The 19,539-nt window shown below is 39.0% G+C and overlaps 1 protein-coding gene across 3 annotated transcripts in view; it reads left to right on the forward strand.

Annotated features, from left to right (window-relative positions):
- aff1.L (AF4/FMR2 family member 1 L homeolog) overlaps positions 1-18,735 on the forward strand; it is a 107,115-nt gene extending 88,380 nt beyond the window's left edge. For 2 of the 3 annotated variants that reach the window (XM_018253226.2, XM_041591245.1), the window contains 10 exons: positions 3,165-3,259; positions 4,259-4,496; positions 7,962-8,056; positions 8,152-8,215; positions 12,042-12,178; positions 12,900-12,971; positions 13,416-13,509; positions 13,753-13,796; positions 14,484-14,701; positions 18,373-18,735. In XM_018253226.2, the coding sequence (XP_018108715.1) occupies positions 3,165-3,259; positions 4,259-4,496; positions 7,962-8,056; positions 8,152-8,215; positions 12,042-12,178; positions 12,900-12,971; positions 13,416-13,509; positions 13,753-13,796; positions 14,484-14,701; positions 18,373-18,494 (1,179 nt within the window). In that variant the 3' untranslated portion in view covers positions 18,495-18,735. The remainder of the gene's footprint in view (positions 1-3,164; positions 3,260-4,258; positions 4,497-7,961; positions 8,057-8,151; positions 8,216-12,041; positions 12,179-12,899; positions 12,972-13,415; positions 13,510-13,752; positions 13,797-14,483; positions 14,702-18,372) is intronic. The other variant, XM_018253237.2, reaches the window with a different exon arrangement.
- Positions 18,736-19,539: the final 804 nt, after the last annotated feature.

Consider the following 19,539-nt stretch of genomic DNA (forward strand, 5'->3'; position numbering starts at 1 on the left):
ACAGTGTAATTCAAGGTGAGGGAATTGTTGCATTACACTGTGATTTCCAGTGTCATAACTAGATGTTACTGGGTTCCACAACAAAATATATTGCAATTTCTCATTAATTAGGGCTTTACAGGTCCCTTCACACTCCTGGGCTTCCTGCAATTGCGAGGTCTGCTTCCTCTGTAGTTACACCCCTGATGGTTTCCTTTCAGTCTGTGGAATCAGGTATCAGGAATTTTGCTTTTCAAAATTCAGATAGTGTTTATGCACTTTTGTGTGGCAGAAGATACTGATGACTGATAATGTAGCTTTCAAAAGTATTCACACTGCAAAGTTTCCATCAAACCTAAAAACAAATGTGATAAAGAAATCTGGAATCTATTGCATTCTTCATTTTACTGCAGGGGTGCCCAAACTTTTTGCAACAAGAGCCAGATTTGGTGAGGTGAAAATGTGTGGGGGCCGACCATTTAGCCCGACATTCTTTGAACCATTAAAATTAAATTACAGGAATCAAGTAATCGTAGCAGTAATATTTGGGCATTGAAATGATCTGCCACTTGGTCTATACTGAAGGTGTTAGCAATAGACACGTACTGGAACATAGTGAAGCCATACTTCTTTAGTTTACTGTACTGGCACGTCAGTACGTCTATTGACACCTTCATCCCTAAAGAAGTATGCGAAAACAACGCATCTCTACGTGCCAGATCATTAATGTTACTGCTATGGGATTCCTGATCGCACTGTGCTGGGGGGCCTCGTTATTATTAATTTCATAATGGAGGCTGAGGGCCGGTGTAAATTTGAAAATGGGTCGCAATTGACCCCCGGGCCGCACTTTGGACATGCCTGTTTTACTGTCTCCTAATTTAATTATCTCTGTATATAGTTATTCAACAAGAACAATGATTATAGAATGGGACATTGGAACAGAATTAATGTTTTTACACTGTAAAAACTTTCTAGAGTCAAAGGTCACTCTTTTTGCTAGGGTCTTAAGATAAAGTATATTCCTTAGAAACAACGAACAGATCTTGTCCTCTTACTAGTATTGCTTGGCAAACAATTTCACAAATAGTTTCAGAAACCGATATGCTGCATAGATACCATTCTGGAAACAGTGGGCTGTGTGGAATTTGTACTTTTACCAGATATACCTTTCTGGGCTATTGTGCTGAGAAAGTACTGGGGCTCATTTATAAACACTGGGCACATTTGCACCTGGGCAGTAAGCTATGGCAACCGGTCAGATGATTGCTTTTATTGTTCAACCTGTAGCTGACTGAAAAAAAGCTAATCAGTGGTTACAGCATTGTAAGGAGCTTTCATGATATATGAGCTATTATTGAATACTTAGTATTGTAATACCCTGTATTAATGGGATACTGTCATGACTTTTATGGATTATATAATCCATAGGTACCATATCTGATGAAAGGGAGTCTGAGAAAATGAGAAAAACTGTATTAGCCTTTGCTGCCTGTGTGTGCCCTACTCTGCTTGTTCTACACTGCCTGGGTCTTCCCTACTCTGCCTACCCTATGCTGCCTGTGTGTGCCATAATCTGCTTGTCATACCCAGTCTGTGTTTACCCTAGTCTGCCTGTGTGTGCCCTGCTGAGAATTTGTTAGCATTTAGAAATAGTTGTTAGGGGGTCCCTAAGGTGTTTAGTTATGTGTTGGGGGTTGCTGTCTACAGGGGAGGAGTATGTGTTAATATGACTTTTTTAAAGTTTTTTTGAAATCCAACCTTTTGGTTTTTTTGGTATGCTTCCACCATTAACTTGCATATGAATTTACATAGCAACATAGTAAGTTAGGTTGAAAAAAACACACGTCCATCAAGTTCAACCTTTAAACTCTATTTTAACCTGCCTAACTGCTAGTTGATCCGGAGGATGGCAAAAAAACATCTGAAGCCTCTCCAAAAGGGTGAAAAAATCCTTCCTGACCTGACTGAATTTCTTGTGATAGCATGGGTGTTGTTTAAAGTGGGTGTTGTTTTAAAATTGAGTGGTCAGCACTGGCTTTAATTATCAGCCTTCCAGAAAAATTCCAGCTCTTGAGGGCAAATTTACTAAAGAGTGAAGTGACTAACGCTGGCGTAAATTTGCTAGCGAAGGAGATTGTAGTGCTACTTAGCACTCTTAACGGCAGGCAAATTTTCTCTCTGGTGAATGGACTTAACTACGCAAATTCACTAAGATGCGGATTTTAATGAACGTTACCTCTTGCGCCAGACTTGCCTTCGCCACCTCAGACGAGGCGAAGTGCAATAGAGTAGATAGGAGATCCTGAAACATTTTTCTAAGTCCCAAAAACGCTGGGGCTTTTCAGTTTTTCAGGGTGATAGGCTGCAAAAGATCGTAATTTTTTTTAAAATACACTGGGCACATGTGTAGGTCATTATAACAACTTTTTTATTTTATTTTTTATTTTATTAAGATTCCCTGGGCTTGTGTAGTGTAATGTATTTGCTGCAACATATAGGTCCATTGAAATTTAACTTCCAACCGTATGCAAATTAGCCAACACTAGAGCAACTTCGCTTTGCTTGACGAATTAACGCTAGCACAAATTCGCCATCGTTCCGCGCCCTGGACACAACTTTGCATTTTAGAGAATTAGGCGAATTTTCACCTGGCGAAGTGTGGCGATGTGAGTGAAGTTGTCGCTGGCGAATTTCCGGAGGTTTGTGAATTTGCCCCTTGGTAGATTCTAGATGGGGCCTTACGAGTGCTCTATACAGTGGAAGAATGACCCCTTCCTGCTGTCAATCAATACCCCTTTTAATACAGCTCAAGACCTTATTTGCCCTTGATGCCACTGACTGGCATTGCTTGCTACAGCTAAGTGTATTATCTATAAGGACTCCAAGCTCCTTTTTCATAATGGATTTGCCCAGTGTAGTCCCATTAAGGGTATAAGTGGGTTGGATATTTTTACATCCCAGGTGCATGACTTACAGTGTAAGTTCAAATTTAATTTTTTTGCCTATTAGCTTGTAATTTGCAGGCCAATGCTAACTGCATGTTTGCATCAGATTGTTGTAGTCTGGTAGTTTTTGTAATGAAAATCACTGTATATTTTGTATCACAAGATTTTAGTCTGAAGCTACATACACAATGCTTTCCCCCTGTATTTTATTAATTTATTAATTATGTTTAAATTTAGGTGGAAGAAGGAGAAAGAAATGTAACACACAAGAAAATCAAGTTGGAAACAGAAACACAATCAAATTCTAGTCATAAACAGCTGCCTACGAAAAAGTAAGTGATTTGATAAGCCCATTCTAGTTTCAAAATAGTTTCTGTTTACATGTATAGAGTGAGTTCTTTGTTTGCAAAGGCAAGTGGTCTGACTGCTTTTTCCTTATGTTTTTCTTATGTTGCCTATAAATTCATGGAAATACATAGTTCAGAAGAACACCTGTAACGATAGAATCTGATGTGCCTGCATTATTTTTATTCTAATGGTGATGTCATTAAATTGATTATACCACAATAATATGGTATAATAATATAATAAATATAGTTTATTTATAAAGTGGCAACCTACTGTATTTCCCTGTGCTGTACAATATATTTGAACAATGGCAAAACAATTACAAAAAATGTGACAAGCATACATTGAGACCAGAAGGCTGTCCATGAGAGGGATCTTAAAATTGAGAGGTTGTAGCTGCCAGAAATAGGCCTTTAAAAAGGAATTGTTCAGTGTAAAAATTAAAACTGGCTAAATAGATAGGCTGTGCAAAATGTATCTAAATGTATCTAATATAGTTTGGGAAAAATGTAATGTATAAAGGCTGGAGTGACTGGATGTGTAACATAATAGTCCGAACACTAGTCCCTGCTTTTCAGCTCTCTTGGTTTCCAATGATTTGTTACTTCCCTGTAATCAATCAGTGACTTGAGGGGGGCCACATGGGTCATAACTGTTTGATTTTTAATCTGAGCTGAGGATCAATGGCAAACTCACTAAACAGTTATGTCCCATGTGGCCCCCCTTCAGGTCGCTTAGTAACTGAAAAGCAGTGTTCTGTTCTGTTAGACATCACTCCAGCCGTTACATTACATTACATATTTGACTAACTATATTAGAAACATTTTTTATTTTGCATAGCCTATCTATTTACCCAGTTTTCATTTTTACACTGAACTGTTCCTTTACATGGCAAGAGTGACGTAGCCATAGATTCTTTTGCACCCTAACAGAAGATCTCTGGGGAAAAATGTTCTTGTTAAAAACTACAAACTTCTTTGCAGAGCACTTAAGGAATCCTCTGAAAGTTTTTCCAAAAAGCATCGGCAAGAGAAACCAATGTCTCCCACAGAGCACACACAGAAGAAACCAGAGAAGCTGCCACAAAAGAGGCATCCTAGTGAAAATACCACCTGCAGCCAACTGTCCACAACAACGAGCAAAAGCAACCAAAAAGAGCCTTCCTCTTCTAAGCACAGGAAATTGGAGGAAAAGCTCTCTCATCATGTGAAAACTAGCAAGGTATTAAGGATATTTTTTGGACTATATCACTTCAACCATATTGATGTAGATTGGCTGTGGGCATCAGACGCACCTATTGTGATTTGATTTTGCTGCTGTAAGCAGATGATTAACGTAGGTCTGTTAACAAGAGGGTAGAAGTTCATAGTAGCTTTGGTGTCTGTAAACAAGCAAATGGCTGCTGGGATTGTTCTGCAAAGCTTGGCTAGCTAATTCAGTGTGCACTTTGCTATGTTAGCAAATTTATTATAAAAGGTGATCCTGGCAAAACAAAATAGAGTATTCTTTGAGGCTAGCCAAATACTCCATCTAGTAGCTATCAGATAGGCCCATGCAGTGAAACATACTCATGCATGTTGTTATTGTTAAGACACACTGGGCACTTTAATTTTTGTTTATACATGGAGGTTATTAATTTGTAGAAAACTATAGGTCACTTCCAGCTAGCAAGCAGTCTACAGCAATTACGTGTAATTGCACTTATACTCCAGAGTCTAAGGGTGGCCATTCACGCTAATTTCTGCTCATTTGGCTACCTTGCCAAACGAGCAGATCTTTTCCCAATGTGCACACTAATGGCAGGGCGATATTGGCTTTATCCAAACATTTGGCCCTAGGGTCGAACAATCAGATTACAATAAAGCGAATGGGTGCCGAAGTATCGTAGAACCACATCAACCAGCCGATGCGGTCCTCGATGCCAGAGAAACCAAACCTTCCCTCCCAGATATCGATTGGGGGGGGGCTGTTGGAAACTGTCATACAGTGGCAGATAAGCCACAGAATCAGTGGCAGATAAGCCACAGGGGTTGTTCTCCTTCCAACACTTTTTACAGTTCAGTAGTTTTCAGATAGTTCACCAGAAATAAAGATTTTATTCTGTTATGCGATATTTTGTATTTGTGACCGTTTTCTAAAATTGAAGTTCAAAGTTTCATTTTTCACCTCATGTCTTTCTGAAGCAGCTCTGGGAGGAAGGGGGGTCACCAACTCAGTAAAATGTTCTAAATTGATACATTTATTTGATACATTTCTTATTTTTGGTCCTGCTGAGCAGCAACCCTCGATTTCCTGTTGGGCAAAAATATTATCAAAGGCGGGGGCTAATAGAGCCTGCACTCCCGTTGGGGGTAACCGTAGTTTTTCAACAGTAGTTTTTAAACAGTAGTTTTTAAATTGCCCCCAACGAGCAATAGGCCACACGCACCGGGAGGGAGCTCCTGGTATGACTAACCATGTTGGGACACATGCATGCGCATAATGAGCGAATACCACAGCTAACTCATTATGCTGATGGGACGCAATTTTTTAATAAAAAAAAACTACTGTTATCCCCAACTGGGGTGAGGGCTCCATTAGCCGCACCTTTGGTTGGGGATAGTATTTTTGCCCAACAGGTACCCTTTAAAGGCAGCTGTTAGAATTGATACAATAGTTTGGGGGTCCCCAACCTTTTTTACTCATGAGCCACATTCAAATGTAAAAAGAGTCGAGGAGCAACACAAGCATGAAAATCGTTCCAGGGGGGTGCTAAAAAAGGGCTGTGGTTGGCAATTTGGTTGCATCTGTGTCAACTGTTGGACCAGGTGTACTGCAAAATAGAGCCTACATGAGATTATTTGGCAGTACACCTGGTTTTTAAGCAACCAAAACTTACCTGCAAACCAGGAATTCAAAAATAAGCATTTGCTTTGAGGTCAATGGGAGCAACATCCAAGGGGTTATTTAGCAATATGTTGTTCATGAGCCACGGGTTGGGGAACACTGCAATAGTTGCTAATGTTCCACAGATACTGCTGAGAAATGTATCAACTAATATAACAAATTATAACAGTTCAGAATCTGTACTTGGATTGCTTAGCTGCTCATCTGAGACAGGAGAATTACACTTTAAACTTCAATTTTGGAAAAATGCTAAAAAATGGAAAGCAAGTCTTTATTTTTGGTGAATCTACCGACAACTATACCTAAGTGTTCGGAAGATGAACCCCTTTAATGAAGGTGCAGGATATGAACTTTTAGTAATTTATTAGTGTATTATACACAACATGTTTTCTGGATGTGTAGCTAGTAGGGATGCACTGAATCCACTATTTTGGATTAAGGCAAATTCCAAATCATTTGTGAAATATTCGGTTGAATCCCAAACCTAATGCGAACCCCAATTTGCATATGTAAATTGGGGTTAGGAAGGGTTAGAGGATTTTAACCTCCTTGTTTGTGTGACGAAAAGTCGTATGATTTTAAGGTTTTGGATTTGGATTGGCCAGGCACTTGGATTTGGCAAAATCCACATTCTGCCCGAGAAGGACAAATCCTGCCTGCGTCCCTAAACAAGTCCTGGATTCAGTTCATCCCTAGTAGCTAGTTACTGGGATTTATTTTTGTAAATACATTTTTGCCCATTATTTAATTTTTTTGGATTTAACTTCTTTCTGTAGTCAGTGGGAATTGTCTTATGGAGATTCTTAATGGTTTAAGGAACACATCCTCTGTGACATAGTCCTTGAGGTGCAAGTAGGTTCACAGATATAGTCAACTGGTTTCGTTTTGACTGTACCAGACATTTGAGAGGCAGTTTTTGACAGATTATTTTGCAGTGCCATCAGTTCAAAGTTAGTCTGTACATACAGAAAATCTGGCATGCCATTAGGCTAATGCCTGGCAGGGCTGAAAATTGGCCTGCTGAAATATGCATGCTGAGAATCAACCACTATGCTGGCATTAGGAAACTCTGCTGCCTGCATTCGGAACAATTGCCTCTGCCCAGGTGCAGGCACACATGGCTGATTTCAGCAAAAAAAGAAGTGGGACTTGGACTTGCACCCAGACCAAGACAATTGTTCCAGGTGCAGGTAGGAGATGATGATAATGACAGTGTAGGGGCTGATTCTTGGCATGCATATTTCAGCAGGCCAATTTAAATAAATTATATATATATATATATATATATATATATATATATATATATATATATATATAATCCAGTAGGACCGCAGATTGCCCGTATACCTTTCATTATAATCTGATTTTTGGGCTCTAGGGCCCACGATTGGATCAGCCCGATATCACCCACCTCAAGGTGGGCATATCAGGGAGAGATCTGCTCCTTTGACGACATTGCGTTGCATTGCTGTATTTAATTTATATACTTAGCTTGGCTCTGCTTTCACCCCTTTTTTGTGTCTGTTTATATCTGTATTGTATTGATAATAAGTATCTGATTTGCCCTGTTTAGCTCAAGAAATAACAAAAACAACAGCTGCTCCTTATGCTGCGCATTCATTTTGCTTATTGTTTTAAATAAGTGTATTCATTGAAACCATGTGTATCAAGGGGATATCTGTCAATGTTACGTCAAAGCGAGGCAATTATTTATTTATAAGATTTTGTTATATAACATTATAAGAATGATAGTACGTTTTTATAACACTTATGGACTAAATTCTTTATAAAAATTTCCAGGGGTCTGCAGAAAATAACACAAATCCTTTCCCAGTGCCTTCTTTGCCAAATGGTAATGCCAAGCCAACAAGACCACAGCTCAAGTTTGAAGAAAAGTATGTTTGTTGGACTATTTAATAGTACTCCTGTTACACATCACTGATTCTGTAACGTCTTATATATGTCCCTTTTATTTTTGCATTGCCTTTAGGTTACTTTCACCAGAACATTACATGAAGGAGGCCAAGAAACTAAAACACAAAGCTGATGCCATGGTATGCATTTTTAGCTTTCATATGTATGATTATATATAAATTATATATAAAGGTCCATAAATATTTGGGCAGACAGCTGTTTTTTCTAATTTTGGTTCTGTACATTACCACAATTAATTTTAAATGAAACAACTCAGATGCAGTTGAACTGCAGACTTTCAGCTTTAATTCAGTGGGTTGAACAAAAAGGTTGCATAAAAATGCAGGGGCTCAAAAATAATTGTACAAATTAAAAAAACTGAAAATAAAATGTACATTTCTAATAATTGGTTTAAAACCCTTTGCTGGCAATGACAGCCTGAAGTCTTGAACTCATGGACATCACCAGATTCTGGGTTCCCTCAATTTTAATGCTCTGCCAGGCCTTTACTGCAGCGGCTTTCAGTTGCTGTTTGTTTGTGTGTCTTTGTGTCCAAAGTTTAGTCTTCAACAAGTGAAATGCATGCTCAATTGGGTTCAGATCAGGTGACTGACTTGGCCATTCAAGAATATTCCACTTCTTTGCTTTAATAAAATCCTGCTTTGGCTCTTATGTCTCTGATAGGGTTGCCACCCAGCCGGTGCCGGTATTAAAAAATTACCGTCCATTACACTGCCGGTAAAATTCTGTGAGGGGAGGAACCGCCATTTTCTAGCAGCTTCGCTGTTCCCTCCTACCTCATTCTCAGCTACGCCTGGACATGTTACGGTGCTTATTTAACGTCACAGTCTCGCGTGATTTGTCACATGACTGGCATCCTTAACGACGGGAGTGCAGGAACGTGCTTGCTTGCGTAAACAGCTGTGTGGAGTGGAAGCAGACGTTGTCAGTTTCCAGCCGTTGCGAATGAAGTATAGCTTGGGACTCGTCGCAGATCACTATTAGTGGACACATTCTGCTCATTTACTAGCATAAAGGGTAAATATACAAAGCTGTAGTAACCCATAGCAAATAAAACAGCGGGAGCTAAAATTGCTCGGTTGCTAGAGGTCACTGCACCAGGACAAACATGCCCAGCGTTATTATTAAAGCCCTAATCGCTCACAAAGTTACAACTTTGAACTTCAGAATGCAACACATGCAAATAAAAAGATAGAAAGCTTTTGGTACATACACCAAAAAAAATCATAATTTGCTAGGCAAATCATTGGGGGTGTGGCTTTGGGTAGAACTAGGGGTGGGACTTTGGGCAGGGCTGGGGGTGGGACTTTGTGCGGGGCAACCCTAGTCTCTGAACACCTCAGAATTCATTTGCTGCTTCTGTCCTGTGTCACGTCATGGATAACACTAGTGTCCCAGTGCCACTGGCAGCCATGCACGCCCAAGCCATCACACTGCCTCCGCCGTTTTACAAATGATGTGGTATGCTCATGAGCTGTTCCACGCCTTCTCCATACTTTTTTGCCATCATTCTGGTAGACGTTGATCTTTATTTCATCTGTCCAAAGAATGTATTTCAGAACTGTCCTGGCTTTTTTAGATGTTTTTTTTTTTTTTTTGCAAAGTCGAATCTAGCTTTTCTATTCTTGATACTTATGAGTGGCTTGCACCTTGCAGTGCACCCTCTGTATTTACTTTCATGCAGTCTTCTCTTTATGGTTGACTTGGATATCGATATGCCTACTTCCTGGAGAGTGGTGTTCACTTGTTTGGCTGTTGTGAAGGGGTTTCTCTTCACAATGGAAATGATTCTGCGATCATCCACCACTGTTGTCTTCCATAGACGTCCAGGTCTTTTTGCGTTGCTGACTTCACCAGTGCTTGCTTTCTTTCTCCTGATGTACTAAACTGTAGATTTTGCTACTCCTAATATTGTAGCAATTTCTCAGATGTTTTTTTTCTTTTTTTTGCAGCTTAAGGATGGCTTGTTTCACCTGCATGGAGAGCTCCTTTGACCACATGTTTTTAACAGCAAAATCTTCCACATACAAGCAACACCCCCCCTCAAATTAACTCCAGGGCTTTTATCTGCTTCATTGATAAACATAACAAAGGAATTGCCCACACCTTCCCATGAAATAGCCTTTGAGTCAATTGTCCAATTACTTTTGAACCCCTGAAATAAAGTGATTGTTTTAAAAAAAGGCTTTAATTCCTCCCATTTTTATGCAATCTTTTTGTTCAACCCACTGAATTAAATCTGAAAGTCTGCAGTTCAACTGCATCTGAGTTGTATCATCTAAAATTCATTGTGGTCATGTACAGAACCAAAATTAGAAAAAAAGTTGTCTGTCCAAATATTTATGGACCTAACTGTAAAACAATACATTTAGTTTATTAAAGAATAATATCTGCCAAACGAAGCAGAAAGCCTTATGGGTTTCATTCAACAGAAAGTTTTCTTTTAGCATCACTTAACTATAGCATCTCCTTCTTTGAGACATGTAATGCTTGAATAATATAGATGTATATTTTTTTTATCTGATTGTGTAAATCAGTGAGTGTCTGCCTAATTTTTCGTAATTATGTGCTTCATGTTGCTAAATTGTGCACTCGCACTGAAGGCCTTTACATTTTTCACTGGGAGAGCTTCCTTCAGTTAATATTTTCTTAAATTCTTCATAACGTGAAGGGAAAGACTCCCTTTCTTTACAGCAGCCATATGTGCTGTGCTATAAGATCAATGAAAGCAGAACACCATGACATATTACCACTTTATAAGGGATTGAGTGCAAAGATTTTACATGGCCCTAATTGCTGTAAAAATACCATAAAGGGATTATTTGCAGTGGCCTTAGAATTCGCACCAGTGGGCTACAAATACCAATAGGTTATACGCAAGCTTAGGGGTTGCTGCAAATCATCATAATTTTATGTATCATATTTAAAAACAGGTGAACGTTTCGGTCACCTTCAAAGGCCTTTATTAAGACCTGAGGTTTTGATAAAGGTCTTAGAAGGATAATGAAACATTGGCCTGATTTTAAATATGATAAATAAAATAGTTTCTTTTTTTTTTACTTTTTTTTAATCCCGGTGTGCTTCTAGTTTTTGTATTCTGTATGACAGAGCGCATCACAGAGCTCTCATTTATTGGTGCAGATAACCTCAGCTTTTATGTTATCATCCAATCACATTTAGCATCTTACACAGAAATACGAAAGCTTTGACAATTATGAAAGATCTTAAAGGGGTGGTTCACCTTTAATGTAACTTTTATTATGCTATAGAACGGCCAATTCTAAGCAACTTTTTTCAATTGGTTTTCAATATTTATTTTTAATAGTTTTATAGTTATTTGTAGGGATGGGCGAATTTGACCCGTTCCGTTTCGCCAAATATTTGCTGCCGGCGAAATGTTGGAGACGCCCATTATAGTCTATGGACGTCAAAAAAAATTAGTTGCGTGTCAAAATTGTTTTGACGCGCGTCTTTATTTTTTTTTTTTGACGCACGGTCGCCATACAAGTCTATGGGCGTCATTTTTGAGGCGAAACAAGGCGAAAAAATTAGTCCATCCCTAGTTATTTGCCTTTTTCTTTTGACTCTTTCAAATGGGTGTCGCTGACTCCCTTCTAAAAAACAAATGCTCTGTAATATATACAAATGTAATGTTATTGTTACTTTTTATTACTGCTCCTTCTATTCAGGCCCTCTCCTATTCATATTCCAGTCTCTTATACAAATCAATGTATGGTTTCTAGGGTAATTTGGACCCTAGTTACCAGATTGGTTAAGATGCAAATTGAAGAGCAGCTGAATAAAAAGCTAAATAACTCAAAAACCTTCTATAATAAAAAATAAAAACAAATAGCAAATTGTCTCTACATCATACTGAAAGTTATCTCAAAGGTGAACAACCCCTTTAACATTCACTTAAAGGTGTCTTTTTTTTTTTTTCTTTAGTCGGACAAGATCGGAAAGTCGTTCAACTATTTGGATGCTGCCATGTTTTTCATTGAATGTGGTATTGCAATGGAGGCTGATGTACAGGCCCCAAAGTCAGCCTACACCATGATTGCTGAAACTGTTGATCTCATTAAGTAAGTTATGTTTCTCAGCAATAGTTTGGTTTAGACTTGCCATTTATATACCCTTTATATTTATTTACAAGGCTGGATTAAAGAACAATACATGAAACTGAGTAGGACTAAAACGAATACCTGCAGGAAGAATTTGAGTTAAAGGGGCAGACCCTCTTGTGCAACATCAATAGGGCTTGTTTTTTCCGATCACAAAAAAATGTTTTTGTTATTTCTTGAGCTAAACAGGGCAATGTTTGGTTCTCTTAAGGTAGATAATTAGATTATTATTATTGTAACCCCAGTGCCAGAGTTTTCGTGTTTGTCCCTGTTCATTGAACTCAAGTTGAATAATGATCTACACTGCCCTTTTTAAAGAGACATATAGTCAACCTCATCTCCCGGTATTATATACCCCAATGTATAGTGTCAAAGAAAAAAATGCCACTTAACAAATCTGACAAGCAGTACTCTGCAGTTGCAACCCAAGTCCTGCCCCTGTCTTTCTGTTTTCCTCCCTATGAAACTGCAGTTAGTGTAAGAGAAAAAGGTATATGTCCACTTTAATAGAGGAAATTAGCCTACATAACTATGATTGCCTAGTCTACAGTTTTTAACTGCAGTGTATCAATAAAGTATTCAGATGTAGAAATCTGATTCCTTTAGTTGAATAATTATGTTATCAATAATAACTTGCAATCATCTGGAACCTTTCCTGTAATGCATATTTGCTTTACTCTAGATTTATATTAAAGTTGAAGAACTTCACTGACTCCTCTGCACCTGCATATGAAAAGTCCTTTGCTGTTTTATGGTAAGTGTCTATGGCATTTTCTTCACTGGTAAAAAGAAGCCAGCTGAGAAAACTTCACTACCACTGGTGACCGCACATTCCACTACAATGGCATTCTGTCGGGGCACAAACAGGGCAAACTTTGGCTAAAAAAAAAACAAGGAAATGCATCAAAACTATTGAGATAGATTTACCTTTGTGTATTTACCTTTGTGTAGTTGACCAAGGAAATCTTATCAGCTCCTACTCCTATGAAAATATGAGTAGGAGCAGCAACATTGTACAGAGTATTACATTAAATCTCAAATGTAAGTCAATTTGGGCCTTCTATGACTAAACAGTCATAAAGGTTTTAGAATCATTCTTGAACAATCACTTTTGTTACCCTTGGTTTAATAAACAATAAAATATGTTTTTATAATTTATAATTAGTATTTTTTAAAACTTTCTTTACTTTCTTTATAGTATGCGTTGCCAGTCCGTTCTTTATATGGCAATGTTTCGATACAAAAAAGACACTGCAATAAAGTATTCTCGCACTCTTGGAGAACACTTCAAGGTAAAGAGTTTCCACTGCACTGTTTTCACTGAATATTCAAATGCTGCTAATATGGGTAAAAGTGCTAGCTATTCACATTTCTCTCTGTATAAAAACAAAGTGAAATTTAATGCCTTTTTTCAATAGGGTCCCTGTCAAGTAACATAGATCCATACTGCATATAATGTGTGACCTTTGCAAGAAAGTTAAATTCCAGCCATGCACTGTTCTAAATTACACTCCCTTTGTTTTTATTTCTGATAGAGTTCTTCCAGAGCTGCACAAGTACCTTCTCCATGTGTCACAAGGTCAGTATACTCCTTTACCAATGCAGGCTTCATTGCAAGAACAATGATATTGCAGTAGGAGGACCACTAATCTATATGTATTTTCTTTTCTGTAAAAGAGATCTTTACTAATCCTACGCTCTTTTGCCACATGATGCATATTCATATAAAAAAAGACTGTTATGCTGGTTGCCCTAACAAGGAAATATGAAGTCACATCTACAGACTGTAGCAGTGAAATGAATGGGGAAAATAGTTGGTAAAGAATATAAAGTTTCAAATAACAGATGTAAAAATTAGTAAAAGGACATAGATAAGTGAGTTTGAAAAGGAAGCTTTTTCCAGTTACTCATGTGACAGTACCTCCTTCCATTTGTTTACGTAGCAGCAGTACTGTCCTGCTTTATGATCTAAATATCTTTATAAAAGGCCATACTGTTAAACTGATTATGGTTCTTGTCTGCAATCTATTTGTTAAAGTGAGATTATTAATTCATTCATGGTTTCTGTCCTCAAATATAAGGGATGAATCAGCTCAACTTTTTCATGAAAATCTTTATATTGTATATGTTTGATAAGTGTTATGTACTGACTGAAATAAAAGGCAAGTGCCTAGAATTATACATTACTAGTTCTACAGCCAGATTGTAAATGATCTCCTATCAGTGATTCCTGTTGGTAAATTAAAGATTTTTATGTTTTTGTTAGAAGCACTGGTACACCGTCCCCTCTGTCTCCTACTCCTTCTCCTGCCAGCTCTGGAGGATCTCAGCCAGGGTCCATTGCTAGCAACAGTGGGAGCTCTTCAGTTGCCATTCCACAGATGATCCATCACATAGCATCATCTTATGTCAACATAACCTCATATTTCCTGTATGCATATGATATCTGGGAACAGGCTGATCTCCTAGCAAAGAAACATAAAGGTATCAATTTTATATAAGTTACTGCCTCTTTCTACACTATCCCTGCTCTCAGCAATCCGTATCTCATGCAGGGGACAGATATTGATTGGCAATTATGTCCAATCCATCTTTTGTTGGGGGAGGAGTGTATTAGAGCTAAAAACGTTTGAAATAAAAGGCTCTGGCACATAGCCTGCATGAGAGACAGGATTTGTGTCCTAATCCGTTTTTTTTTTTAAAGTACTGCTACTCATCTAGTGACCCATAGCAACTAATCAGAAGGTAGAATTTACTTGTTGGCTGTGTGAAAACAAACATCTGATTGGTTGTTATGGATTACTAATTGCGGCCAAACTTTACCCTGTACATCTCAGTCAACTCATGGGGCAAATTAGCTAAAGGGCGAAGTGACTAACGCTGGCGAAAATTCGGCAGCGTGACGTCATTTTGGTACTTTGCCGATTTACTAATGGTCGCCGGCGTAACTTCGCTAGCGAAGTAGATAGACTCTAGCGGTACTTCGCTCCATAACGCATGGCAAATTTGCACTAAGATGCAGATTTTACTGAACGTTACCTCTTGCAACAGACTTGCCTTCGCCACCTCAGACCAGGCGAAGTGCAATAGAGAAGATAGTTCCTCAAAAAGTCCCATAAAACGCTAGCGTCTTTTCCTTTTTCAGGGTGATAGGCTGAAAAATAGCGTAATTTTTTTTTGGGGTAACTGGTTTCCCCCCTACATTTCCTAACATATGGTACATAAACTATACACTGGGCTTATGTGTAGGGCAATACAGGGCCGCCATCAGAAATCACAGTGCCCCATACAGCAACATTTTTTGGACCCCCTGGCCCCGCCCACCCCAGATTCCTCCCACACCACAGTAAAAAGTCCATACAGACACCAGCACTAAAAACAGTAAACCCCCTCACTCACAAGTTATAAAAAAGCCATTGGTGGTCAGGGCCCCCTTATCATTTAAAAAAAATTGGTGGCCAGGGACCCATATAAAAGTTTTTAAAAAACATTGGTGGTCAGGGCCCCCCTACAAGTTAAAAAAAAGAATCATTGGTGTTCAAGGCCCCTCCTATAAGTTTAAAAAACGACAGGGCCCCCATTCAAAATTGTTAAAACATTGGTGGTCAGGGCCCCCTACAATTTTTAAAAAAAATCATTTGTGGTCAGGGCCCCCTATACATCAAAATAAAATATGCACAAGAGCCCGCCATAAAAGTTTCTACAAAAACATTGGTGGTCAGGGAACCCATAGAGTATTTTAAAAAAATCATTGGTGGCCAGGGGTTCAACAAAATAAAAAAAAACATTGGTGTTCAGTGGAACTTACCTAAGGTTCTTCATCAGCTTCTTCGGTTTCCTTCGGCTCCTTTCATAGCTTCGGGTCTTTTCGTAGCTTCAGGACTTCAGCTTCGGGTCTTTTCGTGGCTTCGGGACTTCAACTTCGGTTCTTTTGAAGACAATATTATGATTGATGTAAAAGAAGGATTCATTTCTGGTGTCAGTATCTCTTTAAGGTCCATCTTTTGGACAGGGCCCCCCTTGAAGGTCCAAAACTCATGAAATGAGTATAGCTACAGCATAACATCAGAGTGCCAGTTATTATGTCATGTTTAATATCTAGGGCAGCAAATACATATTTTTCCCTTTCTTACCTTAACCGACCTTCAAGCTAGGTTTTTTATTTCTTTAGTAATGTTGCTTATGGTTCTATTACAACATTTTAATTGTAAACTTTTTTTTAACTTATAGAATAAGTAAGCACTAGAACACCAGAAAGATTTGAATCTGCCAAATAATCACGTCCCAACAGAACTGCTATGATAGAATGCCAGTGACATTAGGCTGGTGCTAAGATAATTAAACAAATACAGACTGGAGAGTCTCCAGTGCCAATGTTAGAGTAGCTGCCTTTTCTCCACAGCTCAGTCTGGAGTTGCAGGGTTAAAAGTTTTTGTTTGTTTCCCCCTTGCTGTCCCTCTGCTCCCAGGCAGTGAATAAGTAAAGCACGCTTTCTAGCAGCAGAAATCTTTCCTTGGTCAGCAACAATAATGTAATTTGCAAACATACGGATCCAAGCAGTAAAAGGTATGGTAGGCTCACCAGGGTTTGTAGGAAAAGCTTCAGGCTGCTGCAGAGGTATAAGAGCCATCCTTGTTGAGGATGAGTAGAGTATAACTAGGGTTGCCACCTGGCTGGTATTTTGCCGGCCTAGACGGTAAAACACCTGCCAGGGCCAGGGCCGGTATTACAAATTTACCTGCAATGCAGTTGCTGGTAATTTGTAATACCCTTGGGAAAAAAAAGCCCCAATTCGCGCAGAACTTACCTTTTTTGCAGTGTTCTTGACATCGCCCCATTTTGCGTCACACTGCCTAGCCCCATCCATTTTTGCATCATAGACCGCCTCCTTTTTCTACCCGTCCCCCCACCGGCCGGTTATTTTTTTCAGTAAAGGTGGCAACCCTAAGTATAACAATGCTTTATTAGCAGAGTCATGCAGGCATTACACAACAGTAAGCTTTCACTTTTAAGCTACCAGGAAGTATGCACAGTAACTCATGTAGACAGTGACACCTGCAGGCCATTTGTATAAACACCACACCCCTCCTCCTCTCCTCCACTCCCATATCAGCCTCAGCCTTACGTATCAGCAGCAGCACCGGAATGGAAGAACAGAAGAGAAAGTATTAGCCGCACAGAGCTTAAGGAGCGAGAAGTGACAGTGTGAGCAGCAGTAGCAGGTCTTTGCGGCTTCAGTCTTTGGTGTAGCTTAGTGTCTTCGCCTGCACATAAACTTCGGCGCTGTTAAGGGGGCCAGCTAATTTGAAAAGTGCAACACAGCCGAGCCCAATACAGCTGTACCCCCTGTGCCCCCCTGATGGCGGCCCTGGGGCAATATAACATTTATTTTATGTTATTAAGTTTTCCTGGGCTTGTGTAGTGTAATGTATTTGATGCAACATATATGTCCATTGAACTTTAACTTCCCGCCGTATGCAAATTAGCCAATGCTAGCACAACTTTGCTTCACTTGGCGCAGTAACGCTAGAGCAACTTCGCCAGCGTTCGGCGCCCTGGATGCAACTTCGGATTTTAGTGAATTAGTGTTGTCCTGGTGAATCTACGCCTGGCGAATTGTTGTGCTGTGATCGAAGCCGTCGCTGGCGAATTTTCTGAGGTTAGTGAATTTGCCCCATAGAGTTTTTGAGAGAAAAATGTGCATCTGGCACATTATTTACTAATACGGATGCAAATTAGGGTATTGGTAAATCCTTTGCTGCTTTGCCTAGTGTTTTTTTTTTGCTTCTTTTGTGCAATGCATTAGAGTAGACTTAAGTTGGCCATACATATTACAATTACGATCTTTCCTGCAGCCAATGGTTCGTTGTAAGGAACATGTATATGCTCAAGTACCTTTGCTAAAAGCATTTAGGCAGGCACAATTTGATCTTTGCTTGTGTTCATAAGAATCACGTTTTGCTGAAAATTGCAGGCAGAGTTTGCCAGCCTCTTTTCCCTATATGCCAATTTGCCAGAAAAAATCCACTGTTACACCGTAACACCATTTTGAGGAATTTAGGTTAATAAAGCCAATCTAATATATTTGTACAGTATAAAATATTTGTGTATAAATGTATTGATCACATATGCTTATATATTTTTTTTATAATCAGAATTCTTTGCAGATCTAAGTACAGTGGTTTGCCCTCTGGCTCTCAACAGCCCTATGGATAAGCTGGTACATTACACTAGACAGGGATTACAGTGGCTGAGACTGGAGACCAGCTTGACTTAAATGGTCCTGTGGACCTGCTCTGTGAATTCTCTGTACTTCAAAAGTTCAGAGCCTGTGACTGGGCACATCAATTCTATTAATAAACACATCATGGAAACTGGTTGTACTGAAAGCTTTCTGGACAACATATATCACAGGAATGAGATGAAGGAGACCACTGCATAAAATATTATTTTCCTTGACAGATATTATGAAATGTATTATTGAAGTAAATAGACATGTAAATGGTCATTAAACATTTCTAAAAAAACAAAAAAACAAACAAAAAACAGTATGAATAAAAGGTCTTCGGGGGTGGGGGGTCCTGCAACCTTAAATCTGCATTGTGGATTATCCTAAAACCAGAGCTTGGCAATTGAACAACTGGAAAAAGTCAATGTAAACAGGTAAACATGATGGGGGAGGAACGATGACACGGAGGAAAGTATACCCTTACAGCACTGCATTGTACAAAGTATAATAAAGCAGGGGTCAATGTGAGGGATTAGCCACCATCCTTTGTACATGTTCAGTTCAGTGCTTTATGCCTTAAACAGCCATTTTTGTATCACATAATATTGGTCATGTCTTATTTAAGAGCCAAAATTCTCGAATCTTGGGGATGATCTATTTTGTGTCATAGTGATATATTTATTATTAAAGCAGAAAAGGGTCATCTTCCATATCTAATAGCCTTGATATCTGCAGATTATTTTAAACAATCAGGATACATCACTCATTCAGAATATTTGCTTTGCCTTAATAAACGAGGGTCTATATGGCTGGGCTATGAAGCAATCTTTGGGGTTCATCTAAACTGGTGATGTGCAACAGGAAGCCCAACAGATTGAGTTGATTTACAGCTCCCAGCAGCCTGCAGAGGATGCTGGGAGTTGCAGTTCAGCAGTGCCTGGAAAACCACCAGTTGTGCATCCCTGAACTAAATACTGCCATCAACTGTGAAAGACTTTTCTGTCAACTGCTGCTGTGATCTAAGACTGTTGCTCCTGGTCATTTTCGTCTATTTTTCTTCGCCATTTTTCTTTACCAATATTTATTTGCTTAT

Source organism: Xenopus laevis, chromosome 1L (assembly GCF_017654675.1).
Source record: "Xenopus laevis strain J_2021 chromosome 1L, Xenopus_laevis_v10.1, whole genome shotgun sequence".
In the NCBI taxonomy this organism is placed as follows: domain Eukaryota; kingdom Metazoa; phylum Chordata; class Amphibia; order Anura; family Pipidae; genus Xenopus; species Xenopus laevis.